Raw genomic sequence first — 18,135 nt, forward strand, 5'->3', positions numbered from 1 at the left:
GTCGAGTCGCACCTATTAACTTAGCCCCAGCTTGTCAAACACAAAGCAAAATATTGACCAACCGTTGCTAGTACATTGGTTCCTTTATTATCATACTCAAGCATGGCGTAATATGGCGGGTAATTTGAAAGGTTGTTTTACTGACATATAAAACGTTTTAAAAAACGTCTAAATATTTACTTTCAATTTCAGCTATTTTGACTTAAAGGGATTCCATAGAGGTTCCTTTAAGAATCGAGAAATGTGTTTGGCCACAGGGTTCGTCGACAGACTGTCCAAGCTGCTTAGAAACAAATTTATTTACAACAACTCTTCCTTTACAATAATAACCGGTATAAAGATACAATTGGACATTCAACACCCTAATCTGAACATTGTTCACCATCTATTTCACTTTTCACTGTCTTCCTCACTACAGTCTGTTCATATTAAATAACGGTTCAATTCTGATCGAGTCGAAATTCAAATAAACCAATCCTAAGTTTAGTTTCTGAAACCAGAATTAGCAGAATCAGTTTTTATGAGAATCAAACAGGCTTTCTGAACACCAATATCTACTTATCTACCAAATCTTCGGTAGTACAGGTGAACTATAACTGACCACTTTTCACCCATTGTATCGTTTCTACAAATTCAAATCTTTATCTTCAACTGTATAAGGAGGAGTTCACACCGCCATTAAGGATCACAGCAAGGATTTGAAAGTTTGGGGTAGGTTATTATGCTTATATTTTATAAATTTGATATCAAACCATTATATTTAAATTCTTGAAAATGTTTTTTTAGTTCATTAGAGCAGTATATGTATGTGAGACTAAATAACGCTGATATGGAAAGATACCTTTACCTTTGTGAAAACTTCTGCGGTCAACGAGAATATTAGATCACTCAAACGGACATGGCTCTTTAAGGTGACACTGGTATTGATCAACCACTACAAAACCACATTTTCACGAGATGTCATTATTACATCCTGCCATGGACAGTATCATTTCTAATGCCCTGTCTTGGGCCTGTCGCCTATATAGAAAATGTTAATCACAGACGGTCATTACTGAATTTTACCAGACCATCAACGAAATAGATATTGGTCAACAGACGCCAGTTCCAAGTTGAGTCACTACTCTATCTTAACAAACCTCAAAACAAGCTTCCAGTTCACCAAGTCTAGGTTCAACAGGCGCCTACTCATTCTTCTCCATTTGATCCAGCATCCGCCATCCTCTCTTCCTTTTGCACATATTTACACTATCAAGTCAAGCCGTATATCTCTATTCAGACTATCAAGTCAAGCCGTATATCTCTATCCAGACCAAAGGACCCAGCCAGATCACAGTCCGTACCCAGTACTGCCTTTTCAACAACTCATAAAAAAGAACCAATCATCACTCGACAACCATTCCATCAGCTACCAAACCCTTCTGTCACCAAATCAAGGACAAATCTACCTGAAATCTCACTGTTCTACAGAAATACACCTCAATGATGGGATTGTCGAACCTCAATCGAATTACTCAGACTTCTTCAGATACTGAGAGTCACTCTTATCCAGGTTTGTTAAGAAGATGATAAACATCCAGAAGCATTTCACATATAAATCACTTAATTTCATGTAGTACAGTTGAGTCACTTAAGGATTTTTTTCACAATATCAGCATTTTGATTTGATATTCAAAATGCCCTATTTTTTCATAGGGCATTCAATATTTGTCTGTAAGTTACCTATATCAATGCAAGTTTCAATTTGAGTGATATTGCATCGTAGTTTGCGAGTCAATATGACCCCTTTTTCATCCAATATCTTTCCTGGTTAGCCAAAATTCAATTTTTTCACTACGATCTTCTAATCAAATCAAATTGAATGTTTTTGTCGTTAGAAATTTCTGCTGTTATACGCCAACTGACGACTGAAGATATTAGTTAGCTTGAATTTTAAATGAGGTTTTAAGTTATTGAGCTGAATATATCTAAGATTCATACTATTATAACTAATTAGGTTTTGATGTTATGACATTTAAAAGGAATTGTACCTTATTTTATTTAAAAAAAATTGTAAATCAGTGATGGTAAAACTTATAAAGCAAATTTATAAATGTAACCAAAACTTTACTTTTTACTCAGTAAAGGGAAGAAAGTAGATTCTGGTTGAGATTAACCTAGGCAGGTGTGTAGATTAGGTCTTAGTCTATGATATCTAGGACAGTCTGTAAGGATCATAAAATAACAGAAATAAAGCCCAAAAGAGGCATAGGAGCTAAGTTCCGGGTCTTGGTATCTAGAGATGGTCAATCAGACCTCCTGGCCTTGACCATTCAAGTACGCTTTTCTGAATAATTACATGTAATTGCTTCCACTATACCTATAGGACGTGGTCCTGAAAGCTGTGCACCTCCCTTAATGTTATCCTGCCTTGGACGCAGTCCTGAAAGTTGAGCTACTTCAAATTCCAGTTGACCGCATCTCTAATCCCACTGTATTCGTGTCTGAAAGTTGTTTCAAGAGGTTATCTAATTTCTGAAATGAAATAGACAGGACTGTCAGATTGGTTTATATCTTGAATGTCTTCCCTTCATTTTGGTTGCACATGAAAAAATCAATATCTATTTTAGCAATTTAACGATGAAAGCTGTAACTGTATAATATTAGGTTTTGTAAAATACTTTAGAGAAATATTAAGTTAAGTCACTACACTTGACCATCAGGTTCTTAAAAGCATGTTTAATTCAGCTTCAGTAACAGAAAACCTTTTTTTTAGTATCGAAATTAATTCCTTTGCTACAAGATAAACTTAATATATTGAAATTCAAGATTTATCTTTATCATTGTTGTATGAAGGAACATCTTAGGACTGATTCTGGTCTGTCAAAGTTTCTTCTAGTGTAAAGTTACTCTAAACTCTCTTCCGTCTTTCTAATTTTTTACTTCATTCATTCATTGATACATAGATAAATCTAGACTGTATTTTTGCAAACCGTTTTGTGAATTAGAAATGAAGATAAGTCATCACAAAGTCTTTGTAAAAAAATCAAAGATTAAAACGATTTATTTTGAGTATGGTTATAATGGTCTCCTATTTTAGATAATAATAGTGTTAAGAGTGAAGAAGTTCCTAAAAACTTCTATGTAAAGCACTGGCCAAGGTCACAAATAAAGAGATAAATGTTCAATACAAGATGAAGAAGGTGAAGCATAGTTAGTATTAAGTTCAAAAAACACCCACGAGTAATCTACAATAAACAAAAGTCTATTTGGATTCAATGGGATCGAGTCTACCACGGACCAGAAAATTACTAAGGTTTTTATTGCAGTGGAATGTAGTAACATTCTCAATCAAATACTCCAACCAGTAGCATTAAATATTCATCAAGTCTATCTTATCTTGTATTCTTCATTTAAACAAAAGCATTGACACTGTAGTACATGAAATTAAGTATATTAAATACAAGATGCTTCTGAATCAGGAAGCTTTTCTCTGTGGATAAATGGATAAGAATGAGTCGCAGTATCTGAAGAAGTCTGGGTAATTCGATTGAGGTTCGACAATCCCATCATTGAGATGCATTTCTGTAGAGCAGTAAGATTCCAGTTAGATTTGTACTTGATTTGGTGATATAAGGGTTTGGTAGTTGATGGAATGGTTGTCGAATCGATGATTAGTTCTCTTTTGGGAGTTGTTGAAAAGTCAGCACTGGGTTTGGGAGTGTATGGGAATTTTGTCGAGGGAGCAGTTGGCACTGGTTTGGGAGTCGTTAAAAAGGGGGCATCGGACACGAACTGTGAACTTGTTTGAGGAGGAGTTGATCTAATTGAGATTTATCGTTTGACTTGATTGATGAAGGCGTGTATGCATGCTGGTCCAAATATGCACAAAAGGGAAAGATGTTCGACGAAGCTGTATCAAGTGGAGAAGAATGAGAAGGCCTGGATTGGGAATCTGAAAGTTAAATCACTAAGACGGGTTCCCTCTCTCCACGAAAGTTTACCTGCGCCTGCTATACTTGGACTTGGTGAACGAGTTTGTGTCCAGGTTTGTTTTAATAGAGTGGTGACTTTTCCAAGGCATCTGGCATCTGTTGAACAATATAAATTTCTCCAGTTGGTATGAATATGGTAACTCTAGTCTTGGTTTATTATATGGCCTGGTAGAATTTTGTAACGGCAGTCTGGGTTTGACATTTTGCATATCAGCAACGGGCCTACCTTTTAACAAAGTTGGCAAATGTTACCTTGTCTGCCATACTTTTCACTTCCTTTTTTTTGTCTCTTGTATGATATAACTTGCATTTAAGCTATATAGTCGTCTAGATTGTGTATATATATATATATATATATTGGAAACGTGTTATTGGTGTCTGTATATTACGTTGCAAACGAAATGGAGCAGTATGTCTATTTAAAATAGCACTAATTTCATGCTGGAAGTAGGTGTTTACCTTCTAAAGCTCACTAAATGAATCGAAATGTTGCTCAGCTCCAATGTTTCTGTACACGAGTGAGCTAAAGAAGACGGATACTTAGCGCAGAGTAGGCGGAAGTATAAATAATCAAAATAGACCATGAATATTTGAACGTCTATTAAAATCGTATTTTTAACTGAAAACACGTAAAGTATTACTATCTATAACTATCTCGCTAGACCAGCTGTTCATAGAATAATTTATAATATTTTCAATCGGTTTTCATCAACTCTGTAACTTGTTAGCAGTTTGCAATCGAAGAAATACGATTGGTTTATTTGACTATGTTCAACCAATAAAAGCAAACAATTCAGATTCCGTGCTTTGAAAGTATATTGCTTTAGAGAGCATCGACATCCTGTATATCTATCTTTCGATACGCTTCTGATTTATAATAAAATGTCAACTAGTTTGAATTATTGCTCAATGTGAGGTTCTTGTAGAAATAACCTCTCGAGTGGAAGGACGTAAATAAGGCACAAATAATTGTTTGAATTTTGAAAATTGTAACCTCAGTTTGACTAGAGGTTGAGAAGTGTCCCAATAGTGATTACAATTTATGTTTTTTGAATGATGGTAAGTGTAAAGACGATTTATTCACATTTTTTTCTTAAATATTTGCTAATATTAAAATCTTATTCTACTCCTTTTGATTCAACTATACTGTTAATTGGAATTTCATCAACTACCTGTAAATTACATTAAACTACATTAGCTCGTCCAAGATCACACCTACCCGCATACTTCTATCACGATTCATTCAAATAGGAAGAAAACAAATCTACGGTGGCGGCACCATCCTCCCGAGACTTGGGGTACATAGGAGGCAGACTGATTTAGTGCAATATGACATTATTTTTTATATTTTTGTCTCAAAATTAGCCCACAAGGTGCAGAAAAGTAGGACGTAAAACTCCATTCATTTCATTTCTATAGCATTTGCACCAACAGAAGTAGTCCGAAACATCTGTCACTATTCCAGCCTCTGATGGATATTTTGACAGTAAGTTGCCAGTAGGGTCAGAAGAAAAAGACCCTGTTAAATGAGGATTTTCCACACCTCCAAAGATGCATTTCTCTAACATAACCTTTACGCAGTTTTAAATGGCCGATGCTAGATCAGTTTCGCAAAAAAAAACATTGGTGGAACCGGAGACATGTCATAAATGGTGTAGGGAGAAAATGTTGGTATGACTGAACTACAAAAATATATTCATCTTTCCTGGGTTTTGCAGATCCAAGGTATCTAAGTAAGATTAAACCCCCGCACCTGCAGAGATGCGGAATGTTCCCATTTAACAGGGTTATTATTTCTGTCTTTACACCAGCTGACATCTGTCCAAATAGCTATACAGAGGCTGGAATAGAGACAGATGTTTCAGTCTACAACAGAAGATGGATAATCTGTAATTTTGAGTAATATACAATAATATATTGTGTTTCTATTGATTTTATCAAGCGCCAAGTGTTTCAGATGACGTTGACGAAAGAGAAGATAAAAATCGTGTATATGAGGAGTGTAGAGAAAGGGTTTGGGAGAGTGATTAGCAGAGAAATAACTGAGTTGTAAAGATAAAGATTCGGCATAGCACTGTCGTTAAACTCTCCCTTTTTCAGGTGTTAAATGGTGTTGAAAACTTCAGAAGGTGGCGTTTACTTATCTTCACCTTGCTGTTCTCTCTATCATCCTCGAAAAACCATGGTGCACCAATGGGTCCACATAAACACTGTGATGATGGAGAGGTAGGCTTAATCTTTTTTCGCTTCGTTTTGTTTTTGGGTTACTTCATTCATTGTGACACATAGCAAGATGCTTTTAATTCAAAATATTTCACTTTTAATTTTGAATTAAAAACATGTGAAAATTGATTACCATCTAGGTGAAAATTTCTTTTGAATTAAAAACTTTAATTTTCACCTAGGTGAAATAATTTCCACCAAGGTGATAATTCAACGAATCTTGTAAAAAAAGGTTTTTAAGTCAAAATTCTTCAATAATCACAATGATTTCCACCTATGTGAAAATAATTTCCACCTAGTTGATAATTCAACGAATCTTGTAAAAAAGGGTTTTTAATTCAAAATTCTTCAATTATCACTAATTAAAGTTTTTAATTCACCTTGGTGAATATTAAAGTTTTTAATTAAAAATTACACCAATTATCGCCTAATTTTCACCTAGGTGAAAATAAAAGTTTTTAATTCAGAATCAATTTTCACCAAGTAAAAAAAAAGTTTTTAATTCTAAATAAAAAGTGGAATATGTCGTATATGAGCCACCGTACAATTCCGGTAAGCAAACTCTCGTCCAAAGTATGAAATCTTGGCCTCCTCAACGCCTATAAACGGCGATGCAAATCAAATATGTCTTATGCCAATCCCGAGTAAAATTTATATTCCAGTCAGATATCTCAATAGACTGGGACCCCGAATCAACTACGGAATACACCTGTACTGGGGATCGTGTTGAACCCGATGTAAGTGAATATTAGGGCCGTATGCTGCGGTCGAACTTTAGTCATACTTTACTCAAAGTCGAGCTTAAGTCAGACTTTAGGTATGCTGCGCTCGATCTTTGATGTAAGTCATGCTTTACTCGAGCGTTTTGTGGACAAAACTAAAGTAAAATCTAAGATAGGGTGGTAGCAGACTTTAGCCGTACTTTATATACGTTTGCGATTGAAATTGTGACAATAGAAAATTATTTCAACCAATTACACCAAATTATAGATATTTACCATGTGGAGAGGAGATTTAAAGACCGCTCAAATCCAATGGAAGATCTAGACGAGAATGAATTTACGAAACGCTTCAGGTTTCCAAAGGATGGCGTTCTGCATATTTTTGAAATGATTTCAATCATCGATGTGACCTAACTGTACATATCCCACCATTACTACAGTTATTGGTATGTCTTCGTTGGTATGCTAGTGGCTCTTTCCAAATAAACGTGGGGGACATAATGGGCGTTCATCAATCCAGTGTCTCCCGAATTGTATCAAGGGCTATAGCTATTCATAGGCCTGAGGTAATTACGTTTCCAGATGAAAATGAAATAAAAACAATACAACGAGGTTTTAACGACATTACGCAGTTTTCGGGGATAATTGGAACAATTGGCTGTACACATGGAACCCGTGATGATTTCTGTGTTGGAACTGTATTTGTATCTGGACATAATGTTTCACTGGTAACAGTGGCTGATGCTGATGTGGATCGCGTAAATACGGGAGAACCTGTGTTGAATATAAAAATGAAAATTAAATTAGCTACGTAAAATATAATCATATATTTATGAAAAATTCAATACTAATGCAAAAGGGGTTGTTTAAAGTAAGGTGCTACGTACCAGTTCGAATCATTCATATGCAACTCATTTCGAAACGTGGAATCAGTCTCGTAATTTATCTTCTTTCGAAATTTCCATAGCACTTGTCAAAATCGAAGTGACATATTAATATCTACTTTTTTATTGAAATTGGATTTGCGAATTTAAGAAGTTCAAATTATGTATATTCAGAGGACTGTATCCCTTTAACTAACCTGACGTAAGTTGAGCCAAAGTGAAGCTATGTTGCTTGTGATCTCGTTTAAAGAAAGTGGGCATGGAACAAAAAATTCGCCTCTATTTCTCTCCACGCCTTTTCCTTCCTTTGTATGGACCGAATATCATTTTGTTTCGACTCCAATACACCCTTTAACTCATCCACTACATCGATAAGGAATTTCTGTTCAATTACAGTAAGTTGGGGTGTCTTCTTCTTGGTATTTCTGAGGCGACGACATATTATCTGACATCTTGAATAATCAATCAAATTATGACTTGTAATGACCCTGATGCGTATTTATAGTAAAGACCCCATGTGAAAGCACATGAGAAACATGCCAAATTCTTGCGGTCCGTAAGTGTCCGATCAAAATTTTAGTTAAAATATGTATCAATCACTTTTTCTTTTAACAAATATATTAGAAATTAAATTATAATTCTTTGAGTTATCGTTGGTGTTCCGTACATACACAGAAGAAGTTAAACTTTAAGTTTAAGTTGAAGCCATGCATACCGAAATGAATTAGTTACAAAGTCGAGCTCAGGCGAAACTTTACAAAGTCTGACTTTACCCGAAGTCTGACTTAGCGTTAAGTTCGAGCGCAGCATACGGCCCTAACTTTATACAAATTGGTGAGATACTGTTCAGGATATTGTTACTATATCGACATATAGTACATCTTCATTATGTCAAGGTTTTACGAACTCCGTCTAATTCCTTGACATCATTAGCTACTTGTCTGTTAGCACGCTCGTTTCTACATTTATTGTACGCTAGCGAATACAGAATATTTGAGCCCACAACATTCCAATCTGATTGTTGCATTCGTGAAAAAAACAGAAAGTGGGCCTTTGCAAACAAGGTTTAAGATGAAGACGCAATACCACATCAGATAATCTTTTTCTCTCGGCAGAATTTAATCTGAAAGATGTATTGCTGTTAAACTTTTTACTGTCGATTTGTCTCAATTTTGAAAGTTTTCATTTTTAATATTTCTAGCTGAATTATGTACCCTCTGAAGAATGTGATAAAGATCCTGAAGCGGTATGTTGGATATCCAAGGGGTGTATCTAGGAAATATAAAAATGTCATTGGGGGGGTGTCGCAAAAAATGAGAGGCGTGTTTCCAAGGCGAAGGCAGAAGCCCTTGGGGTTGCCTTAAGCCCCCTGTTGCCAAAGGATGGCCTGGGATGAATTTTGTGCATCTATAGGGCTTAATTTTCACTTCAAAATAAGGCAGGCATGTATTCAAATCCAACCACTCAAAATGGCAAACCAACGCCTTTGACCCCACCTCCCACTTCTTAAGTTACTCTACACCATCAGGACTAAACTTTGAAAGAATGGCATGTGATTAGAACATATTACTATTACTATAATACGAGTAAAACTGATATATTTCAGGCGTTCCACGAATGTTATCCACGTAGAATAACTTATAATGGTATACCAACCAGGTAAAACGATGTACTTTAATCCGCTTTTAAATTGCATATTCGAACGAAAATTGTCGAGAATTGCCGAATGAGTAGGTCCATCACCTCTATCGCATTTCCGATATAAGTTTTGAATGATTTTTTGTTTGTTTTTGAAGAATGGAAGTACTGTTCGCTTCTTCAAAAATGTTTTCCGGTTTTTTTTGAATATTTTCAGCGGCATGCATCGTCCCGTGTGGGCTGCATATGGTGAATACAAATACTGCCCTCCTCAACGTTGGTTGCATAACTTAGAGGTAATGTTCAATAAAGTTGTGTATAAGTTAAAGCTCGCTTAGGCCAATTTGCTTTCAAAATGAAGTATTTAAAGGGATTGTAAAGAGGTTTTCTAAACTTTTTATGTGTACCGGGGACGCTGATAGTACCAATTTGCATCTTTCCTTTTTCATTCCGAAGTCTGTGGTTCTTGCAATTCCACTAAATCTGACACGTTTTATGAGGTCACTAGAGGGGAACTGCATAGATATCAATAGCTTCAAGAGAGATCTAATTCGTATTAATAACGGTATCTAACCTGTAAACTGTTTATTTGTCCTACTTTCCTACTATTTTCATTTCGATGACCGTCTTTTTTTACTGTTCAGTTTGCAATGAGGTAAATCCTATATCATATAGGATCATAGTACTCTCAAGTGGGACCACAGCACCAGGCAATTAAGTAATCGGTGACAAATAAATATGGGGGAGGGGTAGATTTCAGGGGTTGTTAGTATTATTATGGGGTGGTTTAAATGATTTATAGTGGTTAACAGTATTTATTGACGTTGTGATTATTACAGCATTCGGCTATTGTGATGCTATACCATCCTTGTGTCAACGAAACTGAAGCAAATCCATTGAAAAAGTTACTGAGTCGATGTGTCAGGCGTCATTTAATAACTCCATCCAAACTTCTGAACATATCAAGGGTACGTATGTTTTCGAGATAATGAAAAAGGTCTTTCGATTTCCGAAATATATCCAACTTTGGAGTAACTCACTGACCATTCCATTTGATCACTCTATGTCTGTTTTATCCTTTTCAAATCTAGTTGAACCACTGCGAACAATGGTAATCTGAAAATATTATGTTGCTGGAAAGATTTATTTTATCTTAATTTTCAGCCATTTGCCTTGTTGACTTGGGGATGTAAACTGATCATGTCGACTGTAAATTTGACACTTGCTGAAAAATACATTAGGGTATGTTAATAAGAACTCCATATAATCATACTCCAAATATTTCTTACAACTACTGATTCAGCACGGACTCTTGTTCCTTAGAATCACATTTTTAAGACGAAAGCTTGTGTCTCATCAAATAGACTGAAAATGGTTATTTTACACCATTCCAATTTATGTAGTAGTTTCAAACCGGAAGTAAAGATGTGTTTTATATAACAGATTAATTCTCTTCATGCATGAAGATTCTCACATCAACGTGAATCTGACAGACGAGTCTGCAATTAAAGGTGGGACATTAATCAACACATGCTCAATCATTTAAGAAAGGTGTAAGTATATATCTGTTCCATTTTTTTGATCCATATTATTCTTACTATAGCCCGTTTTATCCCCGAACATTTTGTCTGCTGCAATTATAAGACCCCATATTTGAAATACTTTATAATTTGGCCAAATCTTTCCAGGATCATGCTCGGGATGGACCAGAACTTAAAACATATAGTAGTGGCCGATACAATGTAGGATTGATAAATTCAGCCAGCACACCGAGAGGTTCCGACTATCACGATTCCCTCATATGTCCCAAGGCAGGAAAGGAATACCAAGAATATAAAGAAAAGGAAAAGAAAACTGTGAGGAATAGACGAGCAATTCAGAAACGATTGGACGAAACAGCCTTCATGGCAGAGGCTTTGTTAGAAGAAGCTGAAAATAAAGCCTACCTAGTTACAAGATGAACCTGAATTTGTAAAATAAAATATTGAGGGCGACCAAACAATTTACGTCTTTTTATACGCTGCTTTATATTAGCATAGATAATAAAAGATATTCGCTGGAGAAGAATTTTATGACCTAGAACCGCTAAAGTCGCCATGTCTCATCTCTGGTTATAAGTTACATAGTGAAGAGGTCAGTGGTCATCTCCATAATGTCGGGCTTTTACGAACTAAATCTTATACCTTGACATGGGTGGGGTGTGCTATAGCAAGGGTTAGATGTTGAAAACATGTAAATATAGCCTTTAAAGGATTGTCGGTTTGTCCTCCGCACTATCATTCTTATTTCATTGAGAAAATTGTATGATTGGCTTGGCTGTCAGCTCCATAGATATCATAATAAAATATATTATAGGATATCTATAGTCAGCTCAAGCTACATGGGAAATAATCCATATGGTTTTAAAGTTAAAGACCACAAAAGATATGTGAAAATAAATGCAAATGGGTTCATATCAACAAGGCTTATTTCATTGTTAAATTAATTTCAATTGGAATATCTGAAAAGTAGCAGACGATCTTGAATTGAAAGTGATACAGACGCTTATCAGCAGCAACCGAATGAGGTCTATTTAGAAGACTGTAGGCCTACCCATTAATGAATACCATGAATTACAAGTGCAAAGCGCCACGATTTTTTTTTCATACACAAAGTAAACTTTGTCAAAATTAACTCAAAATGAACATTCTCGGCATATTTGATCGTGCCGTCACCAATGTTTCATTAATACTAAAGATTAGTTCAACAATCTTATTAAATAATGTTCACGCCCTATTTCTTAACATTACATGTTCAAATTGTTCAAGCTTTAATTGCCTGGGGGACCATTACAACTATACGTGTGGTTTGGGGAGCACAAGTCAGATTTTGTGATTCATGGAATTTCGTCTTGTACCTTGACTGCAATATTCACCATACTTTTAATTGAAAGCTTTTAAATGCAGCGATTTGATTGGACTGTACGCCAGCGAATACAGCCAATCAGAGCCTTCAACAGAAAGACTGAAAGCATTATGACTAATAGTTTACAGATTTGCTGTAGAGAGCTCTGATTGGCTGTTTTCGCTTGCGTGCAATCCAATCAGATCGCTGCATCAACAATCTTCCAATATAAAAGTATAAAAATGTCTATTGCTGTTACCGCATAAGGCGAAGTTCAAAATATCTTGGCATTGTGAAGATGAGTAAGATTCATTCATTTTAAAGAAGATTAGTAAATATAGTCTGTAATGTATATAGAAAATACGAAATTCCTATACTTATTCAATTATTCAATTATCCAGTTACGCAGGCTTCGTGTGAAAAGAAAGGGTTTTTTTCATTGTTGTTAGTGAAGCCCGTATCCACCGCAATAGTAGGCCAAGTTGGAATTTATTATTCACCAACTAATTGATCAATTATCTTGATGAAATATCATAATTCATACATAATGTTACGTGATATTGCCATGTTATAGTGATTCAAATAACAGTAAATGTATTAAAGGGAGATAAACACCATTCCATTCAGAAAATAGGGCGATCACGTGATCAAACAATCCCAGCGAGTAGTATACAGTCGTCACCACCCTAGAAATATAAATATAATTTTAACTCAAAAAGAATACTACCTATTTAGTGTTTTGTCAACACAAAATTTTGAGGTCGAAATATTTCTTTAAGAAAGATAATTTGATATATAAAAAATGATATTAGAAAAACCACCTATTCGCCATTACCAGTGTATTGGGTCATTGGTAGAAAGCTTGTTGGACAGAGCTTCTGTTAACGATTCACGGAAACTATAAGCTGGTAACGAGTATGTCGAATAGTGGAAATGATAAGTTATGAATAGACAGTCGGTCTGAGTGAAGCAAGGAAGCATGTCGCTGTCAGGCGTAAGATAGAAGTGTTTTTGTATAACCATGGCCGTCAAGGATTAAATGGCCATTTAAAGATTGATTATGGATTAGAAAACATATTTATGGTTTATGAAATGGAAGTTTCGCTAGCATTATGTTGCTGTTTTCTGTTGGTCTTTTATTGAACAGACATATTGTGGCACAAAGTTACACTGTGTTTCTAAATATAGCTCACTTCCAGTATATGGAGCTTCTATATATATTCCAAAACTGGTATTTGAATTCATATCAATTATCTGATTTGTGATACTCTTTTCGTTACAAATTGCTGGGATATTTTTGTATGTGATGTTGGCATTTAAATTTAAAAATTTTGATGTCCTAATTTGACAGTGGTGCTGAAATGTCAACTGTCACTCAGAATATGGAACCAGAAAATGGCCAGCGCTCAGGATCTGACACACTTCTTGTGCTTCAACCGAAATCTTTTCGTTCCTTCAATAATAAGGATGAATATTTATATGCTATGAAAGAGGACCTTGCAGATTGGTTCACTTGTTTGTATAAAATAGAAATAAATGGTGATTTATTTTTCGAAGTTATCGAAACTGGCATATTACTCTGCAAACATGCCAACGAAGTTATCAACTTCACCAAGGAAAGACGAGAAAAAGGAATTGAAATTATTATGAAATCATATTTTGTGACTCATATTCCTGAAAATTTGATCCAATATAAAGAAAACAATGTGAAGCCAGGATCATTTTTAGCGCGTGATAATATTTCTAATTTTATTTCGTGGTGTCGATTACTTGGCATACCGGATGACCTTCGTTTTGAAACTGAGGATTTAGTGACCAGAAAAAATGAAAAAAGTGTTATTTTGTGCCTCCTGGAAGTGGCAAGAGTTGGTGCAAAACTTGGAATGTTGGCACCAACTATTGTACAAATGGAGGAAGAAATTGATGCCGAGTTGGCTGGGGAACCCCCACCACAAATTATTACCTGTGATTTGAAATCTTTAGATGAAATGGTAAGTTCGAATGTTTTTAGGGGTTGGATGATGACAAAAAACAAAATTTACACCTGTTTCAGTTTGGTATATACCAGTTTCCAATCTTAATAGAACATATCATATCTATACAGCAAACTTGACACCATGACACAGTCTGAGTGAGGCACATATCTGATTACAGTTATGCTCAGCCAGACATTATTAAAAAACTTAGATAGTATATCTTATAGTATATCTTATCAGTTTAATACATACTAACACATACACAAATACAAAACACATACAGTTAACTATAAAGTAAAATGAAGTAGTATATCCATATATCAGATAACCTTTCTACTTATATGTCTTACAAATATTATCAAAACTGTTTTCAAATGAAAGTCAAATGCACTAAAAACCTGTAGTTGTCTGGCAAAAAAACCTCTAAATCAACAATCCTGTTGGAAGAATGTGTAAATCAATCAAGATTTTGATACAAATATCAAATATAAATCATTATGATATAAATACATCATAATTAGTATTCATAACTTTACATAATGTTATTTATAATTATATCATTTATATCACAGTACACATTTCTAAACTTAGATACATTATATATATAATTATACAGTGATGAAAATTTCATGATATATGTAAGCTTATATTATGTTACACTTGAACAAGCTGATGCATAAGAACACTTGTTAGAAATATATTGATCTTAGATATTTATGTGAATAAATGAAATTTGCTTGGGTCAAATATCTTTGAATTAATGGGGGTTAAAGGTTTTCTTGAGAGTGTGTATTACTAGAAGTAACAATTAACCATGGAAGATCACAATATGCATGTATATTATGGTCATATAACATCTTAGACTCAGCCACATGGACAAATACATACAAGGTAATAAAGACAGTAGCCATATTGACCTATGTCAATTTAAGAAAGTGTGAACCCTAATGTCTTAATTTAGCTGCTTGAGATGATTGAACCAGATGTTGTGTAAATAAATATAAAGTATTAATGAATTTTTGTATCTAGATGTAGATATTTATCAACATTCAATTTTATGTATAGTACTGGTATTTGTATAATCTAGGGCTTATAATAATTAGTATGTTAATAAGATGTACATGGTTACACAGAAACTCTTAATCCATTTGTTTGTGTAGTTCTTAGTGGTGAGGCTTGGAATTCTTATTCCCTTGTTCTATAGAACAGTCAGTTAGTGTTGCTTCTTCACTCATAATTCCATTCGACCCAGCTGAAAATGGGTACGGATAATCCTGGAAATATTAATGCCAAGAGGTTTGGCCAGCTGGTAGAAAGGATCCTTAACTGTGAACCTAAGTTGTTATCCTCATAAAATATAGTTGTTTCTTTCTGTCTTTTTTTCTCTGAGAACACCACTTAGGTTACATTCCCTATAATTGACTGTTGTACTAAAGGCTTGCCCTATGAACTGCAGTTTTGATTAAAAATATTATATATGCTGTTTTCTTTTATCTTGTTATATATATTTATGTTTCTTTGTAATTTTTACATGTTATAAAATGAAAGTGGAGGAATGTCTAAATTAGGAATGCAAAAAATGTAATAGCTTTTTTAATTCTATTTTAAATTCCATACAAATTGTATATATGCATAAACATTATGAAATAGATTATTTCAATCACAATATGTAGACGATAGAAATGAATAACCCAGTATCAAATAACAAATTAATAGATTAAGTTATGGCAATCTGGACTTGATCCAAAATCTCCCACTGATAATAAACTATGTGTTTTATTGACCTGGCTTTACAAATCATTAGTCATTTTTCTTTGACTGACAGAAATAAGGGGGTTGGCCACCCACATAGGTTTGTAGTTAGTTAGCTAGGCGTAGGTTTTGGGCATATTATTTGGCAAGTGTACATTATTACATGAACCTTTATACTTCTTAAATATGCAGATCTTAAATAAGATATCAGGCAAAATTTTCAGAGGCAAAGTTCCTTGAAAAGATAAGGAACCAGGCATTTTGGAAACTACTTTTGAATTAAAATCTGAAAGTAATGAATTTTTGAAACTTAAATCATCAGCCGAGCTGGCTTATTCAAATCTTGATAAGTTTTATCAAAAGTGTAAAATTAATGATATTGTCTTATCTAATCAGAAATCATAATCTTTAACAACAAGTATGAATAGTAATGAATATTTAATGACATAACAGCCATGTTGTAGGTTAGTTTGACATCAGACTAGATTGTTTTTAAACAGATGTTTATATACAGCTGTGGTCTGTTGCATCATTAGAGCTAGTTTGGTGCACAGTATATCATAGGTATTGACACATCGTCTCTTTTATACGTCTGAAATTATAGTGTTTCCCCTTAAGCAGGTACACCTTGTATTTGGGACTGATATAATGAATTTTCATAATGTCATATGGTTTTCTAAACTGCCAATCAACGTGGTTGCATGTATTGATTTTTATGTTTTGTTTTGTAAAAATGAACACATGCACCAAACTCAATCCTTGTATTTGTGAATGGGCAACCTGTCTAATATAAAAAGCAAAGCTAATTGTCCGTGTAAAAGGTGTTTACACTGTATGCTAATATACATGTAGATAAATAGACAAATATGTCCACTCAAAATTTTGTCGTTGAATTTTTAAGTATTCCTTGAAGCAAAAACAATTCTAACATTCTAATTTTAACATTGATATTATGCTTGTAGAAAACCTCAAGGTTATCATACTAAAATATGAATAAGATAGAAATTCAAATTAATTTGAAACTGTTAATAGATTTATTTTTGTTTTTATTTGACTTTATGTGACTTTTATGAATGACATTTTGAAAATCTGGAGGGTATGAAAACCTAAAGCTAGGAAGGTAGTTGAAATAGTTGAATTGAGGGATTATGTATTAACCATTCAATATCACAATAAGATGTATGATTATGAATGTGTAAGATGTTTTAAGGATGAGTAAGATGATTACTCAAAACATTAGATTTTGGCACAAGTATTTGTTAATGAACTCAACTTGGCTAGATCTACTCTTGAGAATTGTTCAAATATGCTATTGCATCATCCTCGATTTCATTCATTGATTTTTACAGTTGGTATGTTAACTTGACAAGATTGCTGTAGATGTTTTCTGAAGTAAGCTGACAAATACTTTTAGAAGCTATCTTTACCCTGAGTGTGAATAAAATAAAACATCATTTAAGACTTACAGCATCATGACGTTTTATGACATCATTTTGTAATGATTGTTGGGTATTTAAAACATAAATTATGTTAGTAGAGAAGCAGCAGGTGTTGAAAGAGTAAATGCACATTTCACAATTTAAATTACATACTGGCTCATTTTTTCAATTGCCAATCTGTTGCACAAGTATATACATATACAGGTACAAAAATTACCGAATTTGTGTAAGTTATCCCTAAAAAAGAGCCTATATTGTATCTCTGTATTAAAACAAAAGTTCAGTGTAACCCAAATGTAGCAAAATTGCAATCTGCATTATAAAAATCACAAATTGATTCCCAATTAAAATCAAATAGCCAAATGTGTCCAGTTTGTAGAAGACCAAAGTTAAGAATGAAATCTATCAGAATAAGTAGTTGATTTATGAGAAATCAATATTATAACTATTGTGAACTCCCAAGAGAACAGTCTTGTCTTCCTTGACCTTTTCTGATTATTACTTCATCTTGCTTGATATACACACAGCTTCAAATCACGATGTTGAGTGTAGGCCCAAAAACCTTTTTGTCAGCATAAAAAATTGTCAATGATTCAATGGAAAAGATATAATGTGTGTTCATTAACCTTCTCAACACCAGTGTC

General features: G+C 34.2%; 2 protein-coding genes across 2 annotated transcripts in view; both read left to right on the forward strand.

The window, feature by feature from the left end:
• Positions 1-3,862: 3,862 nt before the first annotated feature.
• On the forward strand, positions 3,863-11,434 carry LOTGIDRAFT_228331 (hypothetical protein; the record flags this gene model as incomplete). Its single annotated transcript, XM_009053362.1, has 9 exons — positions 3,863-4,027; positions 6,075-6,200; positions 6,860-6,934; positions 9,005-9,049; positions 9,410-9,462; positions 9,659-9,737; positions 10,281-10,409; positions 10,606-10,683; positions 11,130-11,434. 9 exons carry the CDS (start codon positions 3,863-3,865, stop codon positions 11,400-11,402), a joined length of 1,023 nt encoding a protein of 340 aa, XP_009051610.1. The 3' UTR covers positions 11,403-11,434.
• Positions 11,435-13,706: 2,272 nt separating this feature from the next.
• LOTGIDRAFT_103845 (hypothetical protein) overlaps positions 13,707-18,135 on the forward strand; it is a gene marked incomplete at both ends in the record, with an annotated part of 34,479 nt that continues 30,050 nt past the window's right edge. Inside the window, one exon of the mRNA XM_009053363.1 lies at positions 13,707-14,381. Within this exon, the coding sequence (XP_009051611.1) occupies positions 13,707-14,381 (675 nt within the window). The remainder of the gene's footprint in view (positions 14,382-18,135) is intronic.

This window comes from Lottia gigantea (genome assembly GCF_000327385.1).
Source record: "Lottia gigantea unplaced genomic scaffold LOTGIsca_2, whole genome shotgun sequence".
Taxonomy (NCBI): Eukaryota; Metazoa; Mollusca; class Gastropoda; family Lottiidae; genus Lottia; species Lottia gigantea.